Genomic DNA, 18,775 nt, shown 5'->3' with positions numbered 1-18,775 from the left:
ACAACGTATTAGCAGCAAAAAGCAAAACTATCATCTTAACATATAATGTTAATTTAAAATTAAGTAGGTTTACTTGAACACATGTTTAATAAGATACACTTAATGAAAGAAATTACTTATAAAAGCAGTTAAAACATCCACCAACATTCATGTCATTAGGAAAAAACACAATGTGATGTTAAATCATTCACAACCATTTTAATTGTTTATAATTACACCAGCATCTATCTTGGCTTAAATTGGCAAAATTTACATTATTTCTTAAGTTATTTTGATCACATTTTGTGTATATGCCTGTGGTGGCCTATTTATATTGTGATTTTCAGGCCATAACAAAGAAGCATACTGTACCTCGGGTGTTGATGGCTGTTGCCGGTGGAACTGTGCTTGTTAAGGCTACAGTGGTTGTGACTGTTGCAGTGGTAAGGGAGGGGATGACAGTGATGGGAAGCAAAATGTTGGAAACATCTGGTGAGTGGAAAAAAATATAAAATAAAATCATATCATGCAGACATAGAGGAACAGCATAACAATGATTCAATTGTAAATACACACATGTAGAAAATGTAAAAATTAAAACATGCTTAGCACAGACCAACAAAGGTACAGTAGTATAACTCGGATTCTTGACATTAGATCATTCACTCTCTCTCTCTTTAAATTTTCAACAGCAGCAGGCAATTTTCCATAGAAAAGGAGTCTTCAAATGATCCTTTTTCTACAGAGCAGGAGAGTGAACCCATAAGTGACAAGAATCTTTCTCTTTACTAAGTCATTTTAAATGCTTCATATAGCAATAAAGCAAATATAGATGATACAACATGCTGTGTCAGCGTGAGAGATGAGAACACAACACTGTCATGCTAAATCAACACATGTTAACAAGAGATGGCTGTATGTTAAAAACACCTACTTTTGGACAGACTCAACAACAAAAAAGTGCAAATGGCTACTAATTCTAAAACCTGCTTTATCTGATTTGCTTGTCTTCTTCCATATTTTGTGATACAGTCGTCTGCCAAGAGCCAGAGCAGAAACACATAAAAAAAGAATCCTTACTCAGAGAGGAGTTACTATCATTCTCAAATTGCTGTGAATATTAGTTGTTTGACTACTGACCTTTTTGAATTGAATAAAGAGCTTATTGAATTGAAAGCCAGTGAGGTGTAATGGACTGAGTGTTGGACTATGACTCTGAAGGCCAGGGTTCGAATCCATACTCAGCCATGGAAACCCACTGGGTGACCTTGGGCAAAACACAGGCTCTCAGCCTCAGAGGATGACAATGGCAACCCCCCTCTGAACAAAGCTCCATAAGTTGGAAACAAAGACACACAGCATTAACAGCAACAACCAAATGACCTTAAATGTGTCTTTGGGGCATCAGTTATATCAGTTATTCATTAATATTCAGTTCATGTTAATTTTCTTACTAAATATATGATCCATTTAGTTCCCCCAATAGGGGAGGGAGGAGAACTGGTATATCCTAAACTGAACAAAGTGTTGTTATGTGCAAACTAAAGTCACTGCTGCTAAACCACATAATAAATTCCTTACAGCAATTTTTGTGTGATGTTAATATACAGACAATAAACAGACCAAATGCCTAGAACATTGAAGACCAATGTTCCTTTGTTTATGAAGTCACTGAAAATAAGAAAAAAGCTGAAAGAAAAAAAAAATCTGGAAATACTCTTAATATTTGTGAAACAAGGCCCCATAGAGAATGATAATACATCAGAACCATGGCATTTATTTGCTGTGCAAATCAGGATCATAATACAGTCACCTGCCAGGTTAGAAGAGGAAAAATTAAATCAAGCAACATCTCACATGAGGTATCCATAACCTCAAACCTCTGAGTTCTAAAGAAAAACACTTAAAGCTCACTATGGCTCCATTTGCAACAAATTGTTGTGGTAGGAATAAGTACATAAAAAGCCTAACTGCTTGTTTATGATGGATTCTATTGGTATTTCAAATGGTTTCATGTTTTCATCCTACTCCCAAACCCCCAACCCCTGTACATGATCTTTGGGACAGATGGGCACAAAAGAACGGCCTGACTCTACTCCAGCCAGAAGTGGGTCAGAACCCGCTGACCACATGGCCCACTCCCAACACAGGCCATGAATGCTGGGGCTGACTGGCACTATCAGGAGACAGTTTATCTTGGCTCCTTTTTGCTTCAGTCTTAAGGACCAGAGCACAGCTCTGATGTGACTTCTGGCTGTTTTGGAGGCATGCATCACCTAAACGCCATGTCTCCAAAGCGACCAGAAGCTGGTTCATTTTAGAACTGCTGGCGTTAGAGGGAATCAAACTAGATAAGGGCTTGCATGCCTATCTCTGTTATGAAAGGCAAGATCTTAAAGAATGGAATAAATATAAGAAGTTCTGGTATACCAAAATACAAGGATGGACTTCAATTCAGGAAGCATTCTATATGTCAGAAGAACTGTTAAATAAGAAATTGATTACATATTCTGATATCCTTATAAAAACAGGGAAAGGGCAAGAAATCAAAACGATGGAACAACTTAAAAAAGAAGGGAAAGAAATTAATTGGCTATTTTATTATAAATTAAAAGGAAGATACAATAAGGATAAAAAAGATATGGGTATCGAAACAGAACTGAATGCTTTGGACAAAATATTGTTTAAGGGACAAAAACATATGATATCAAAAGTATATAAAATGTTACTAGATATTGAATTAGAAGGAGAACTGGTAAAAGGAACCATGATCAAATGGATGCAAGATATTAAAGAATCTATTCCATTGAGCAACTGGGAAAATACCTGGAATTTTTTTTTTAAATTTACTAAAAGTGCTAATCTAGTGGAAAATTATTACAAATTGCTATACAGATGGCATCTATCCCCACAAAAATTAGCTAAGATTAAAAATGTGAAAGATAACAATTGCTGGAAATATGGTGAGAACAATGCAACCTTGTTTCATATGTGGTGGGAGTGTAAGTGTGCGAAAAAAATTTGGGGAGAGATTCACCGAACCATTCAATATACCACACAATGGGAAATAGAAAAGAAACCCCAAATGTATTTATTAAATATTACTGAAGAACTTAAGGGAAAACTTTGCCGTGAAGAAATAGATATTTTACTGTATATAATAACTGCAGCATGCTTAACCTTTGCTAAGTATTGGAAAGGGGGGAAACAAAATTTAAAGAAAGAATGGATAATAAAGGTAAATGAACTGAGAGAAATTGATAAAATAACCATGATGATTAACGGAAAGACAGATCAAAACTTGCAAAGGAAATGGGAAAAAAATGAATAAGTTATGGGAATGAAAAGAGAAAGGAATTAAGCAATAACAACCCTAATGGAATAATAGACATGCCGCAAAATAATTTATAAGTAACGGATGACGACAGAAAGAAAATGTCGTACACCCATTTAAATAGGTATCTAGTGTACAGACATATCTATATCATTTTTAGTTTTGTCTTCTTTGTTTGTTTTTTGGTTAATGACAATTAAATGTATCACAATGTAAATATGTTTTATATGTTTTATTTGTTTTATGTGTTTTATGTTTCTATAAATTTTGTATGTCTTGTTAATCATAAATAAATAAATAAAATTAAAAAAAATTAAAAAATAAATAAATAAAAAAGAAGCTACTTCATTTTGACTTTCACTTAGGGTTGTCGTAAGTCAGGACCTCCAAACCGGGACAAATGTAGGACAAATGTAGGATAACATTTTTAAATGTAGGACACATTTTTTAAAAATTGAGGACATGCGAAAAATCTGATTATTTTTTTAAAATGTTAATATAAATGCATGTTTCTTAGGCATGATCAAAATGGAGGACATTTTGGCACTATTCTTAGACAGATGACAGAAATGTACTTCCCTTTTTGGCCAAACCACCTCCCTCCATTCCAAAAGACACATGAAGCACATTTGGGCATTTCACATGCCTTTACTTAACATGGCCTCTTGCATATTTCAGAGGCTTATTCCATAACCAAACTCCTTGGGTTTAACACTTAGCATGGTTTAACATGGCTCCGCATATTGAACATGTCAAGATGGTTTCACAAGAAGTGGATTTGCCATTTCAGATTTCTTGCATAAGTGTACTTCTCAGAAGTGTGTACTTGGTCAAGGAACTTTGGTTTTTCTTCACTGCTCATGAGTTTGTCAAATCAGAGCAACCTACATTGGCCATGCCTCAGAGGCTTGCTGATATCAATATCACCATCCTCATCATCATCACTATCATTGACCAAGCAAGGCACTTGGGATAGTCACACCATCTCGGCTTTAGAAACAGTGCGTGCATGCCTCAGAAGCTGATTGATATCAATATCACCATCCTCATCATCATCACTATCTGTGTCCAAGCAAGGCAGGCTTGTTAGCATTCAAAGCACCAAAAACACACAGAAAAGGCACTTTGGATAGTCACACTATCTCGGCTTCAGAAACAGTGAGCGCAGCCTCAGAAACTGGCTGATATCAATATCACCATCTTCATCATCATCACTATCATTGTTAAAACAAGACAGGCTTGTTTATTTTAATAATAAAAATAAAATAAAAAATAAAATAAAAAGGCAGGGTTGTTTATTTTTAAATAATAAAAATTAATAAAATAAAATTAAAAAAACAAGGTAAACTTGTATATTTTTATTAATATAAATATGGATTGAGACTATTAGCCGCTCTGATTGCCTTTTTGGCTGAAGGGTGGGGTATAAATACCATAAATAAATAAAAATAATTTTAAAATAATTTTAAAAAAACAAGGCAGACCTGAAATGGCCACTCACCTTCCCACCTCCTCCTCCTCATTATCATCATCATCATTGTTTGTTGAATTTCGCACCAGGAAATGGCACTTTTCCCTCCCCCTGGCCAGAGGCCTTGGTCCTTCTCCTCCTTTGTCTCCTCCTCCTCCTCTGCCTTCCCCTTCTCTGAGGTTGGCCAATTGTAGACTGGGGCTGGAAAGAGCCCTGCCCCTGTGCCTCTCCCATTGGCCAGCCAGCCTTAAGGGGCCCAGCTGTCCTGTTAGGGGTGTGTGTGTGTATGTGCGCACAAACAGCAGCTTCCTCCGGCCCTGGCACGGACACCTCCAGCAGGCCGCGTAGAGGAGGAGGAGGTGGGTGGCGTGGCCATGCGGAGGAGGGGGAGGAAGGCAGCGCGGCCATGCAGAAATGGAGGAGGAGGGCAGTGTGGCCGCATGGCTGCACGGAAGTAGTGAAGGGCAGCGCAGCCGCACTAGAGGAGGCAGAGGTGGAGGAGGAGATGGGCGGTGTGGGTGGCTGCGTGCATTTGCGGCCGCAGCAATGGCCGCATGAGCGAGCTTGGCCCGGAGGCTGGGCCCAAACCCGGGACTTGGCAGAACTGGGACGGGACCAGACCGGTACTGCCAAAACCGGTACAATCACGGGCGCAGCCGGGATATGGCATCCCTACTTTCATCCCATTCTCAAAGCTTCCATGTTAAAGCAAAAGCATTTTGTACTGGCAAAATTTTTGTTGGTTCCCTTTGCCCACTGTGATTGGGAAAAATGTAAGGTCAAACTAGATGTTAAAGAGACACCACCACCCCATAATTAGCACATATTCTTTACAGAAGTCTGATTTGCTCAGAGATGCACACAATACAATGACACTTGCAAACTAAGACGATGTTTACTTTTTGATGATTACTCACAAACTAAAGTAAACTAAAAGCAAAATAGATAGGTAAGGACAATCACTTGCTATGACAATCACATATATTTTATTATAAACTAAGCCTAAGGTCTACTGTGGTCCTAACTCAGACCTGTAATTGAAGTTTCTAGATAGTGAGGGAAGAAGACAAGTAGTGTTTAAGAAACCAAAGTACTTTGTTCAGCTTCCTACCCATTTCCTGAAGGTGTTGATAAAGGATGTCAAGAGAAAAAAGCTGATTTTCCACACAGCACTTGTAAGTTATGATTTAGAATTATGTTTATCCATAAAATTGACAGTCTAAAGGAGTATACAGGACAAAGGAACCAAGGAGTGGAACTGCTTTTGGAAGGAAAGTATTAGGGGCTGAAGCTATCTGCTTAAAACTCTACATAAACATGTGCTCAGAGGCAATCTTTTTCTAAATTATAAATATATTACTAATAATGGTAAGGGAGAGGAGGGAAAGCCTACAAATAATCAGATTTTCTTCCCACATGACAGTGTTCAGACCTGATATTGAAAACATCCTCCTTGGCTGACCCTGGGGGGTCATGGCCCAAATTAATCTGAAGGTGGGAACAGAAGAGTGTGTTTTATAGCTTTTCAATAATGACAGAGGTCACAAAAGGAGTGAATTAAAATACCTTTTTAGATGATGTGATGCTGTAAATATGAAGGGATGAATTAGAAGACTGTTATGGGGAGGGAAAAGAAAGTGCATGCTTTCTTCTTATATTTTGTCAACAGTTGAGGAGAGGGTTACATAATTTATTAATTTCAAAACAGATTGCCAGAGCTTGAAAATTTCTATTGTTTTATACTTCAGCTTTATTGCAGTCGCCCCGATAGCGGGGCAGACTGCTTTGCCGCTGCAGCGCGGCAAAACTACAAGCCCCAGAGTGCTCTGGGGCTTGCCTCGGCTCCTGATTGGCTGGTGGGGCCGGATGGGGCGGCCCTTCCGGCCCAGGGACGCTCTAGGAGCCGGGCTTGCTGGTGCGGGGCTTCCGGTCCTCCAAGGCTGCCCATTGGTGGGCTCGGCCTTGGGGGCGGGGCCCCGCAAAGGACGCAGAGGGGAGGGGCCGAGCAGTATATATTGCTGCTCGGAGGCCTCTCCGCCTCAGTCGGCGCTTGGCTCCGAGCAGAGCGGAGCCAAGCTTGGAAGGGAGCTAGCCTCGAGCTTCTCCCTTCCTTTGGAGGCCGACAGGGCCGAGGTTGGTGGGGTGGTGTGGTTCGGGGAGGTTCCCTCCCCGGATCCCCATTCCACCGGGCTCATTTGCCTTGGTCCGCGGCCTCCATTTTGCCGGCTTCTCCGCGGCCCGGCGGCCATTGGGGTAAGTCCCCCCACCCCCTAGGGTGCCTGCTGGGGGCAGGAGGCGCCATTTAGGGCCTTTATTTGGCGCCAGGCCTTTGTTTTAGGCCCCAGTTTTGGCGGGAGCCGCCATTTTGAGCTCCTTTTTTGGCGGGAGCGCCATTTTGTTCCCCCTTTTTGGCGGGAGCGCCATTTTGAATACCTAAATTTGGCGGTAATAGCCATTCCAGTAAAAAAGGGGCCTTATTATTATTGTTTTTTCCCCCTTTTAACCCTTGGGGTTAATTTTGCAGTACTTGGACACTGTCCTTTAGTGCCAATTAGCTTGGACATTTGCTGTGTGGGGACCTTCCACACCTTGATCATTTCTGCTTGCCAGTGCCTGTGAATGTGTACTGCAATTTTAGCAGTTGCCTGTTTTTTACATCTGCAAGATGTCTCCAAAAAGGTCAAAGAGGATTGAGGCTCGCAGGGCTCGGTCGGTTATAAATCCTCATGTTTTGCCGAGTAGGTCTCAGGCCTCTAGTCATGGGTCCCTCATTACTACATTTGCACATGCTGGCCCGCACAGTGTGAGCAATCCTCCTGTGGCAGACATTACACAGCCAGCTGTTCCTGCTGGGATGAATCCAGATGCTATTGCCAACTTATCCAGATCCATCACCGAATTCATTCAGCATGCTGTTGATGCTGGTCGGATGCCTCACCCATCGACGCCTGCAGTGCCAGTTCTTCAGCCAAGTCATCAGGATGCTAGTGTGTCTGTACAGCCATCCACTTCTGCAGCTATTCAAGACCCCCGGTCGTCCGGCCCTGGTTCCTGTCGACGGGAGGTTCAGCTTTCCAGCTCATCCAGCTCTTCAAGTTCCAGTTCATCATCGTCGTCATCGGACGAGGATGACCTTTCCGGAGTGTCAGCGACACAGCGGCGCCGGGACAAGAAGAGAAAGCGCAAGGCCAAGAGGAAACGACGGAGAGCGCGGAAGGCTGGTTCGGTTCAATCAGCTTCTACAGGTGGTTTTCACCCTGATGTGCCAGTGGGTAGGGATGGCTTTTGGGTTGACCATGCTATGGTCCCGGGTTTGCCGCGGTGGGCCATTAACAAGCGAGCTTGGCGACCCGGGGTGCAAGGTGTTTGGGTTGATCCGCTAGCAGCTGAGTTCCCGGTTTGCTCTCCTGGAGAGCGCCGTCCTGGAGCCCATCTGTCGAAGAAGATACGTAACAACATTCTTCGAGGTTGCTACGTGGATGTTTTTACCTTGCTGCAGCCTAAAGGAAAGGAGGCGGTTGCAGTCACTTCAACTAAAAAGAACAGGCATGAGCCTAAGGTTGCTCCGGCTGAGCCTACTTTTTCTAATTGGTTGGAGGGCTTTACCGTCTTTGCCGCTGTAGTGTCCATGGCGTTCCCTGAGCGTGCTTGGCATTTGTTTAGCCATCTGTTGAACGTGCAGCGCGCCAGGGCTTTCGCTGGAGATGCAGCTGCTATTTCCTATGATGCTGCATTTCGCCAACATGCATCACAGAACTCTCGTGAACGTTGGGACCTTCTTCATCACGAGATTTGGCTCTTGGAAGTGGGCACGTCAGCGAGGCCCAAGGGCTCTCAAAAAGGGCCTGTTAAAAAGGACTCCAAGTTTCTATCTTGTTGGGACTACAATTCTAGTCGTTGTACCCGTGTTAATTGTAAATATGAGCATTGCTGTTCCATTTGTAGAGGGTCCCACCCTAAATCTTCTTGTTCCCATCCTGCTCAAGCTTCCCAGCCCTTTCGAGGCGGGCGCCCTGCTTCTGCAACCACCGGAAAAGGCGATGGGGCCGGGGGGCCGAGTGCCGGTCAAGCAGGGAGCCAAAAATAATTCGGTTGTTCCCACCCAGGCATTTTCGTTAGCCTTTTCTCCGGTAAATCCCAAGGTTCTTATTCCATTGCTGGAAGCTTATCCTGATAAGCAAGCTGCCTCTTATTTGGCCAATGGTTTTGTATTTGGGTTTAGGATTCCTGTTTCAGGTCATTTGGCACATTGGTTTCCCAAGAACTTGCTATCTGCCAGATCCATGCCTGAGGTACTCCGTTTAAAGATCAACAAGGAGATCCAGGCGGGGCGGGTTGCTGGCCCATTCCCTGCACCTCCTTTCGATAATTTTCATATCTCTCCTTTGGGTGTTGTACCCAAGAAAGCTCCTGGGGAGTTCAGGATAATTCATCACCTCTCTCACCCCCCAGGGTCTTCTGTCAATGATGCCATCCCTGATGAGCTTTGCTCAGTTAAATACGCTTCCTTTGATCATGCAGTTCGCTTAGTCAGGTCCTGCGGCCCAGGTGCACTTATGGCCAAGTGTGACATTCAGTCAGCCTTTAGACTCCTTCCGGTTCATCCGGACGATTTTCATTTCCTTGGTTTCCAATTTGAAGGTCAATTTTACTTTGACAAGGCTATGCCTATGGGTTGCTCCATAAGTTGCTCAGCATTTGAAACCTTTAGCACCTTTTTGGAGTGGGAGTTAAAGCGTAGGGCTTCTTCATCTTTGGTTACACATTATCTGGATGATTTTATGTTTGTGGGACCTGCTAATTCTAACATGTGTCTGGATTTATTAACTGCCTTTTCTTCCCTAGCTGCGGAAATTGGGGTTCCGCTTGCGGCTGACAAGACAGAGGGTCCAGCTAATGCTATGTCCTTTCTAGGCATTCAGTTAGATTCAGTCAATGGTTTTTCTTCTTTACCTCATTCAAAAATTGGTGTGCTGTGCGAACTTTTAGAGCAGGCCCTCCAGGCTCCCAAGCTCACGCTAAAGCAGGTACAATCCCTGCTGGGACATCTTATTTTTGCATGCAAGGTGGTGGCTCCTGGCAGAGCCTTTTGTGCTAGATTAGCCAGATCTTTAGCAGGTCCGCGGCTGCCTCACCATCACATTAGGATCACTAAAGGTGTTAAGGATGACCTTCGCATTTGGCTCCAATTTCTCAAGAGTTTCAACGGTATTGCCATTTGGCAGAGAACCTGGCACATTAATGACTCTTTGCAGGTTCATTCAGATGCAGCTGGGAGCATCGGTTTCGGTTTATTTTTCAATGGCCACTGGTGTGCTGAGCGCTGGCCTGAGGCCTGGCAAGGATCAGACATTCTCAGAGATCTTACATTCTTGGAATTTTTTCCCATTGTTGTGGCCATTCAAATTTGGTGCACCCTTTTTTCAAACAAAAGAGTCCTTTTCTGGTGCGACAACCAAGCTGTGGTGTCAATTATCAACAAGCAGTCAGCAAAATCCCCCAGGGTCGTGAGTTTGTTAAGGAAGTTTGTGTTGTGTTGTTTGATTAACAATATTTCCTTCCTAGCTAAACATGTTCATGGAATAGATAACGGCATTGCTGATGCAATTTCTCGTTTTCAGTTTCAGCGATTTCGACAATTAGCCCCAGAGGCAGACCTTCAACCTACCCCATGTCCTGCTTCCATGTGGGAGGTTGGCTGTCAGAAATAATGGATGGGATTTTGGGATCCATTGCTCCTTCCACGTTAAAGACTTACAAAAATGCCATAAGAAAGCTGTCAGATTATTTTAATGACTCCGGAAATCAGCACGTTTGGCCTTTGTCTACCGAGGTGGTGTTGCGTTTTTTAGTTTGGTTACGCCACAATAAGGTGGCTCCTAAGACAATGTCCATCCATTTGGCTGGTATTTCTTTTTTCTCTAAGGCTGGGGGATTTGCCGATCCATGTGCCTCTTTTTTGGTAAAAAGGACAGTTGAAGGTTGGAAGCGTGCTTATGCTGTTAATAAGGACACAAGACGTCCTATTTGTTTACAATTGCTCGGTAAAATTTGTGCTACTCTTCCTGTCATTTGTTCTTCTAAATACGAAGTTCAGCTGTTTTGTGCTGCATTTGCAGTGGCATTTTTTGGCGCCTTTCGATTAGGCGAATTAGTTGCTGGGTCCAAGAGCGATTTGTCTGGCAGGGCACTGCGTGCTTCTGACTTAAATTTTTTAAAGCACGGTGTCTCTTTAACTTTGCGTCGCTCCAAGTGCGACCAGCTAGGGGTTGGTCAGAATGTGGTGCTACGTCGCTTTCGTGGCTCCCCTGTTTGCCCAGTTAAAGCTCTTCGATTCTTCTGGGATGTTAGGCCTTCGTTGGCCGAATTTCTTTTCATACATGTGGATGGTTCTCCCCTGACAAGATACCAGTTTGTTTCTGTGCTCAGAATGGTCATTTCAAGTTTGGGACTCCCTGCCAGGGAGTTTGGTGGACATTCTTTTCGGATTGGTGCGGCCACTGCGGCCTCTAGGGCTGGCATGCCTGCCAGGGATATCAAGCAAGTGGGACGCTGGAGATCCAAGGCCTTTGTTGGCTACGTTCGCCCACATTTGGATCAATGTGGTGGACATTAAATCGCTCTTGGCAGGGTTGGCGGCAGGCCTCTGAGTAGGCCTTTTGTGGCGGCAGCATAGGCCAGGATCTGAACGTTGGTGGTACCAGGGCTATGGAGTTCTGGTTTGGGAGTCACAAGGTACCCGGGGGCGATGAGCGAAGGCGTCTGGCCATTGCGGGGGCCAGAACGCAGGTGCGCCTCCCGGTGACTAGGGGCTTTGTGAATTGGAGAACGCAAGGCATGGTTTGCGCTCAAGCGGTGTTCCTTAGCCCCTAGGTCATCCCAAGCACCGGGTAGGGACCCGGCTTTGGATAATCAATCAACAGGGTGGTTGTTTGATTGCACAGATCCTGACCTTATGCTTTGTGCCAACCCTACCAATGGTTTAATAAAGTTGTGGCCTTTCTCCCATATCGGTGTTCTGTGGTTATTTTGACAAGCACATGCAAGGCAAATTGCAGTCGCCCCGATAGCGGGGCAGACTGCTTTGCCGCTGCAGCGCGGCAAAACTACAAGCCCCAGAGTGCTCTGGGGCTTGCCTCGGCTCCTGATTGGCTGGTGGGGCCGGATGGGGCGGCCCTTCCGGCCCAGGGACGCTCTAGGAGCCGGGCTTGCTGGTGCGGGGCTTCCGGTCCTCCAAGGCTGCCCATTGGTGGGCTCGGCCTTGGGGGCGGGGCCCCGCAAAGGACGCAGAGGGGAGGGGCCGAGCAGTATATATTGCTGCTCGGAGGCCTCTCCGCCTCAGTCGGCGCTTGGCTCCGAGCAGAGCGGAGCCAAGCTTGGAAGGGAGCTAGCCTCGAGCTTCTCCCACCCGCCCACCGCTGTTTTAGGTGGTTTTTTGTCACAACTTTGCGGCAGCATAGGCCAGGATCTGAACGTTGGTGGTACCAGGGCTATGGAGTTCTGGTTTGGGAGTCACAAGGTACCCGGGGGCGATGAGCGAAGGCGTCTGGCCATTGCGGGGGCCAGAACGCAGGTGCGCCTCCCGGTGACTAGGGGCTTTGTGAATTGGAGAACGCAAGGCATGGTTTGCGCTCAAGCGGTGTTCCTTAGCCCCTAGGTCATCCCAAGCACCGGGTAGGGACCCGGCTTTGGATAATCAATCAACAGGGTGGTTGTTTGATTGCACAGATCCTGACCTTATGCTTTGTGCCAAACCTACCAATGGTTTAATAAAGTTGTGGCCTTTCTCCCATATCGGTGTTCTGTGGTTATTTTGACAAGCACATGCAAGGCAACAGAATCCCCAACGTGTTGAGGCTAGGTTTACATTACAAAACAAAACAAAACAAATGAAATGAAAACAATAATAATCTCACATGCATTTTCAGTTCTCATGTTGTGCTAGTAACATATTTGAGTCTCATTTGTGGTAGCTCCACCATTATGCACCAGGCCATGTTGCTGAACTGACACCATTTTGCCATTGCTACACCAAATCAATGCCACTAGTTTGACCTGTGAAATGCTGGAAGCAATGATTACAAATAAGTGTTCTACAAATCACTTAGACCACATTCACTCAGTATGTGTATACACTGTCCTATCAGACTGCCGATAAAGCCAGCTTGGTGTAGTGATCTGAGCACTAGACTATGACTCTGGAGGCCAGGGTTTAAATGCCTTTTTGACCATGGAAATGCACTTGGTGTCCTTGGGTAAGGAGATTATTGCATGCAACTATCCTGACGGGATAGATGTGTGTTTAACTCGTCAATGACGGGTCTTACTGCATTTCCTCTAGGCAGCCCATATGTAGCCCTTATGCAACACTGGCATATCCTGTGGCTTTTCAAGAATGAGATTTTCCCATTCTTGAAAAGCTGTGGGATGAACCCGGGTTGCATCTGGGCTGTATATGGGGAATGCAATAACATCCGTCATTCACAGGTTAAATGTGCATCTATCCTGTCTGGGATAGCCACATGTGATAATCTTCTTAGTCATACTCTGTCAGCTTCAAAGGAAAGCAAAGGTAAACCCCCTCTGAATAAATCTTGCCAAGAAAACCCCACAACATATCACTAAAGGTTGAAGGCACACAACAATAACTACAATTCCAACATCTTCCTAATATAAATTTCTGTAAGCTGTTTACCCAGCAAACCAATGGAACCATACAATTCCCTCATGAAAAGACATATTTCAGTGCATATTGTAGAAGATAGATGGAGCTGGTGGATTACTTGTGCTGAACTCTGTCCCTGGAAGCAGTAAAATTAAGCAGCGCTTCTACTCATCACGCCAAATGGTTCTATATTTTTAAAATCAGGGTTAGTGGTAGTTAGAATTTCTGGATGGGGAATTCAATACCAGTACCACAATCCAATTTTGTGGACCAAGCAAAACACACTTCATAGGACCTCTTTTTTCTCATGCCATGGTTAGACATTGACAGTAAGTTTTCGTTTGCACCCTCAAGTTAAAGAAACCATGGGACACTATGGTGCAGTACATACCACTAACAAGCGGTGTACCAGTGCCGATTCTAGGGTTATGGACTGCACAGCAACTGCACAGTCCTTAACCCTATTACTCTCAAAAGACCAAATCAAGTTATTCAAATGTGTGTTTGTGCTCCTTGTTACTTATCCACCTATCATTCAATTTCTGATTATGTAATGACAGGAACATAACATTCAGCTAGGTGGCAAAGCAAGGCCTATACTTGAGCTGTTCCTTTAAAAATCTACTTGGAAAAATAAAAGAGTTGGACAAGAGCATCTCCAAGCAATATGCAGGGCTTGACCTCACTCTGAATTGAAATGAATCAATTTCCAATTGCTCTTCCCACACACTTTCTATACTGTGTAGCTCACTGACCCATAACTCCAAGATATCCTTTAGTGAAAGGAGGCAGTATTTCATCTAGAGTGTAGTTATCCACCACAATACCTATAGATAGTGTGCACATATATGTGCGTGTGCACACACACACACAGAGTCAGGGTGAAATATGCATAATACAGCATATGTAATATTAGAGGTGAACTCAAAGGTGTTTTGTGTTCCTCTGAGTTAATAAGCAGAGTTTGTGATAAATTTCCTGTATTTTGAGCACTGATCTTGTAACCAGAGTTCACTCATGGCAAAATTAAGGTGGGTTTTTTTTTTGGGGGGGGGGGGTTGGGGGGGGTTTGGATTTTTAAATACATATATATATTTCCAAGCCATAGATGCAACATCTGTGACTGAAGAATCAGTGGATATGAAGAGTCAATTGTACTAGCAAATAGAAACATAGCAAATCAATGCTTTTGACACAGAACTCCAAAATTAAAAGCACAGCACTGTAAATTTGGAGATGTAGGAGCTTATCGCTTTACACTCTTAAAGCGGGGCTAGGTCATTTTAAATGTGGTCCCTGCCTCCTGTTGCATTTTCGGGTTTGTAGTTGAGTGAGGCTTAAGGGCTGTCTGGCTCAATAGTCTAAGTGCCCCTGCCTAAACTACAATTCCCAGAATGCAGGGACCGCATTCAAAGCGACCTAGCCCCATTTTAAGAGTATAAAGCAATAAGCTCCATAAGCTCAAGGACCATATTGGCTTCAACATAAGTGACAGTAAACTCAAGATGAGACTTTTAGGAGGGAAAAAAAAATATCTCACTCTTGAAGAGACTAGATATCTGCAGAACACAGACCCTCATAACTCACCAAGCTCAAACTTTGTTGGAAGAAGTAATAGTACATGCGGTCAAACAGAAATTAAAGCATCAAGGCTGTGTACATAAGAAAAACAAGCCTCCAGCATATTCTGTATCCCAACAAGGTATTCCAAGCAGCAAAAGCATGGCATACAACAATCCTAGGCAGTGCTCAACCATTGAGGCAACTTGTCATAAATGTTCAAGGATCATAGAATCAAAGAATCATAGAATCATAGAGTTGGAAGAGACCACAAGGCCATCCAGTCCAATCCCCTGCCATGCAGGAACTCACAATCAAAGTATCCCTGACAGTTATTCATACCAGCCTTGAATTCCATTGTGGGAGAAAGGCAGGATATAAATCCTTGAAATAAAATAAAATAAATTCTGCTTGCCAAAAGGCAAAGACACCCTAGCCGTGGTGAGCAAAAATGTGCAAGTGTGCATAAGTGTGACATTTTAGGCAATCTAAAGCCCAAGCTAAAATCAAAAGATATGAGCCAGACTTTCCTGAGGAATGTTGGGGCAACCCTCCCTTACATACCCCACAGATTACATAAATGGCTAAGAGAAGGCAGGAAATCCAGATCAGAGAGTTTGTGTCAGCATATTATTAGCCTGAGAGAATACTATTATTCCATATAATGTTACATTTGTTTTAGTATTTTAAAGTTTTAACACACACATGCCTTGGATACCTTGGCAGAAACATGCATAAAGTATGTAATAAATCTTGTAGAGTTCATTCAAACGTGTTATAAAACATCAAGGTATGTTAATCTACAAAGATGAACCACAGATTCTGCTATTGTTTACTGGAATGGACCTGATTATTCCCAGTAAAGAAGAACCAGGAAATGTAGTGTAGCCCCATCCATTAGTTCTATAAATAGCCCTAAAATTAATATTAGGAAAATATGGAAATATGACCTAAATTCTTTCTCTACCTGACTGAATCACAGCACAAAACATATAACCATTTCAATAATAATTTATTTCAAAAGTCAGTTAAAAGAATGTGCTGCTGAAACAAAATGCAAATATAATTTAGTCAACTGTTATCATGTATTCAAAGCTTACTCAACAGGATGGACGGATGCTGAAATTAAGGGGTGATATTTTTGCCCTTCATTAAAATGTTTTAATTCAGCAAAATTAGATTCTTGATTTTAGATTTAACATGGTCACTAATTAAATTAATGGGAAAGGAACATGTTGACTTCTCTACACCATAACAATAGTAACAAATATAATCAATTTTCTGCTGTTGGTCTTTTTTCACACGTGCATATAACATGTTTTCTCCCCACCTATCTCCTAAATTTCCATTTCAAAAGTTATACCTGCACTGGAGAGTGTGCAGATCTCATTTTAAGAAATATGACATTTCTTACATGTTAAGTCATCAGTGTGCCCTCTTTTTATTCTTCATAGGAGAGGGTTTTAAGAACATAAGAAGAGGATTAAACCAATGGGCTATTTCGCCCATCGTTCTCTTTATCACAATGGCAAACCAAATGCCTATGGGAAACCATCAATCAGAATATGAATGTAATGGTGCCCATTTAAATTCTGATCTACAACCAATGAGATGGAGGGGGAAGTTTAGTCCTCCCTCATCTCTGCTTCTTGGTTCCAATCTGGTTCAGGGCTGTACAATAAAGTACAGTGGACCCTTGTTATATGCTGGAGTTTGGTTCCAAGATCCCCCGTGTATAACAAAATCTGTATATTTCTCTTCAAGTCTCATTGAATATAATGACATAGCAAAATGATGTCCCTTATAAAAATGGAAAATCAAGGTTTGATATTTGAAATTTACACTTTTTTAAACATTTTCAAACCGTGGATGCTTGAATCCGTGTATAAAAAATCCGTGTATAAGAAGGGCCAATTGTATAAGGGAAAGGGGGTATCTAGATCTCTGTACAGCCAAGAATGTTACACTTTATACTCCTGGGCCCCAGATCATTGAATGAAAATGTATATCTGTCCAGATGTTGGACTACAACACTCACCACCTACAGCCATTGACTTGCTGATTAAGAAAAGTAAAATTTGCAAGCCAGCAACATCTAGATTGCACATGTTCCTTACCAAACTCTCAAATTACTTTTATTTCCTCAATCTTCTTACTTGCTTAAACAACAAGTAGAAGAATAGGAGAAGGAGCCACTAGAGAATAAGGAAAGCAGATGAGGTACTTGAAGGGGACACTAACGTAGCTTCACATGGGCTAACTCAGAAAAATGGTTGCATTTATTTTGAATTGTCTGTCTTGGTCTCATAAAATTTTGTCCAGACAAACAAGCTGACATTGTGAAGGTTACATAGTATGTCTGCTTCCCTATGACACCAAGGACTTGGGGAATGGGTTACTTAACAAGGGCTGGGGGAAGATTGTTTACCTTAAAAGAGGCTGTACGTGATCAACTGATGCCTAGCTTATCGTCAAAACTTCTATCAAATTTATTAGCTTGATGGAATACTCCCAGTATATGAGTTTTTCAGTAGTGATTTGGTAACCTTGTGGAAGAGTTCATGGATCAGGACTCACATTCTGTTCTGATTCTGGTGTGTCAGGTTGAAGGACAGAAACGTATTTTTTTTCTGTCTGCAAAACTAGATCCTTAATTCACCAGCCTACTAATCTCTTCTGAAATGATTGGAAAATGCAATTTCTTACCATATTAAACTTCATCCTGACATTTGCAACCCCCTCCCAATAAGAGGTTCCATTTTCATGCAGAGGAAAAGGTAGGCCACATTACAATTCTGGCTTCCAAAGGACACTTGAACAACTTTATTTAAAGAAGATTCCAAAACTGCACTCTATTTCATTCGAGCAATGGAACATTTTGTATTCCTGCTATGTTTTTCCAGTGTGCCTTTTCTCTTTTACCATAGGAAATTCACTAAGGAAGACTTAACAGATACAATTGGTATCATCACTCTAAACAACAGCAGTAACAATATTCCCTTTTGAAAGAATCCACAGATTTCAAATGAATCAGGAAGCTTCTCCATGGAACTGAGTAGTGGACCTGGAAATAGGTAAATTGAATAAAACTGACATGTCTGCTGAAGTGTTAATGAGGAAGATTTTGGGGTGGAAAAACAAAACTAGCTGAATTAAAGTGTAGTAATGGAGTTTCTCCTGCAACCATTTAAGATACTATTTGGCAACCTGAAAGTTCAACTGCATACCACTGTTCACAATGTTTGTCTATTTGTTATTAAATGTAGAAGTAAAGGTGGACAACATTATGCGAAGTTTATTAGAAACAGCCTTAGGGGGAGGGTGGTTGATAACTTTCATTTATGTCTTGTCTAATTACCAAAATCCAACTACCCAAAAGATTTCTACAAATCTTCCACAAGTGGGAAAGCAATTAACCACTTTCTTCACCCACAGGACTGTTGTTATCATAATATGTATCCATCTCCCAGTCAAAGTTAAGAGGCTGGATAAAAACACTGGCCTGCATTATAGTGGTGCCCCCTCTCATCTGCCCGAGCTAAATAAAATACACCCCCCTCCATATTCGTGCGGTTTAGGGGAACGAGACCCCCTGCAAATATGGAAAATTTGTGAATAACTCCACCCCCCCACTCAGAAGCCAGTTAAAAGGAGGGGTGGGGGGGAAGAGGAGCAGGAACCCATGCTTCTTTCCCCCCTCCCATCCCTTTAACTGGCTCCCTGCCCCTTTCCCAGCCTCATCACTTCCTTTGTCAGGGGGCAATTG

The 18,775-nt window shown here is 42.8% G+C and overlaps 1 protein-coding gene across 2 annotated transcripts in view; it reads right to left on the bottom strand.

Moving 5' to 3' along the window:
- The window catches only part of CADM2 (cell adhesion molecule 2), a 562,189-nt gene that overhangs the window by 58,700 nt on the left and 484,714 nt on the right, over positions 1-18,775 (bottom strand). For both annotated transcript variants that reach the window (XM_089512206.1, XM_089512207.1), the window contains one exon: positions 352-468. In XM_089512206.1, the coding sequence (XP_089368332.1) occupies positions 352-468 (117 nt within the window). The remainder of the gene's footprint in view (positions 1-351; positions 469-18,775) is intronic.

This window comes from Sceloporus occidentalis, unplaced genomic scaffold (assembly GCF_023333645.1).
Source record: "Sceloporus occidentalis isolate IW3139 unplaced genomic scaffold, rSceOcc1.0.p SCAF_2, whole genome shotgun sequence".
Taxonomy (NCBI): domain Eukaryota; kingdom Metazoa; phylum Chordata; class Lepidosauria; order Squamata; family Phrynosomatidae; genus Sceloporus; species Sceloporus occidentalis.
This window is presented reverse-complemented; position numbering and strand designations above follow the sequence as displayed.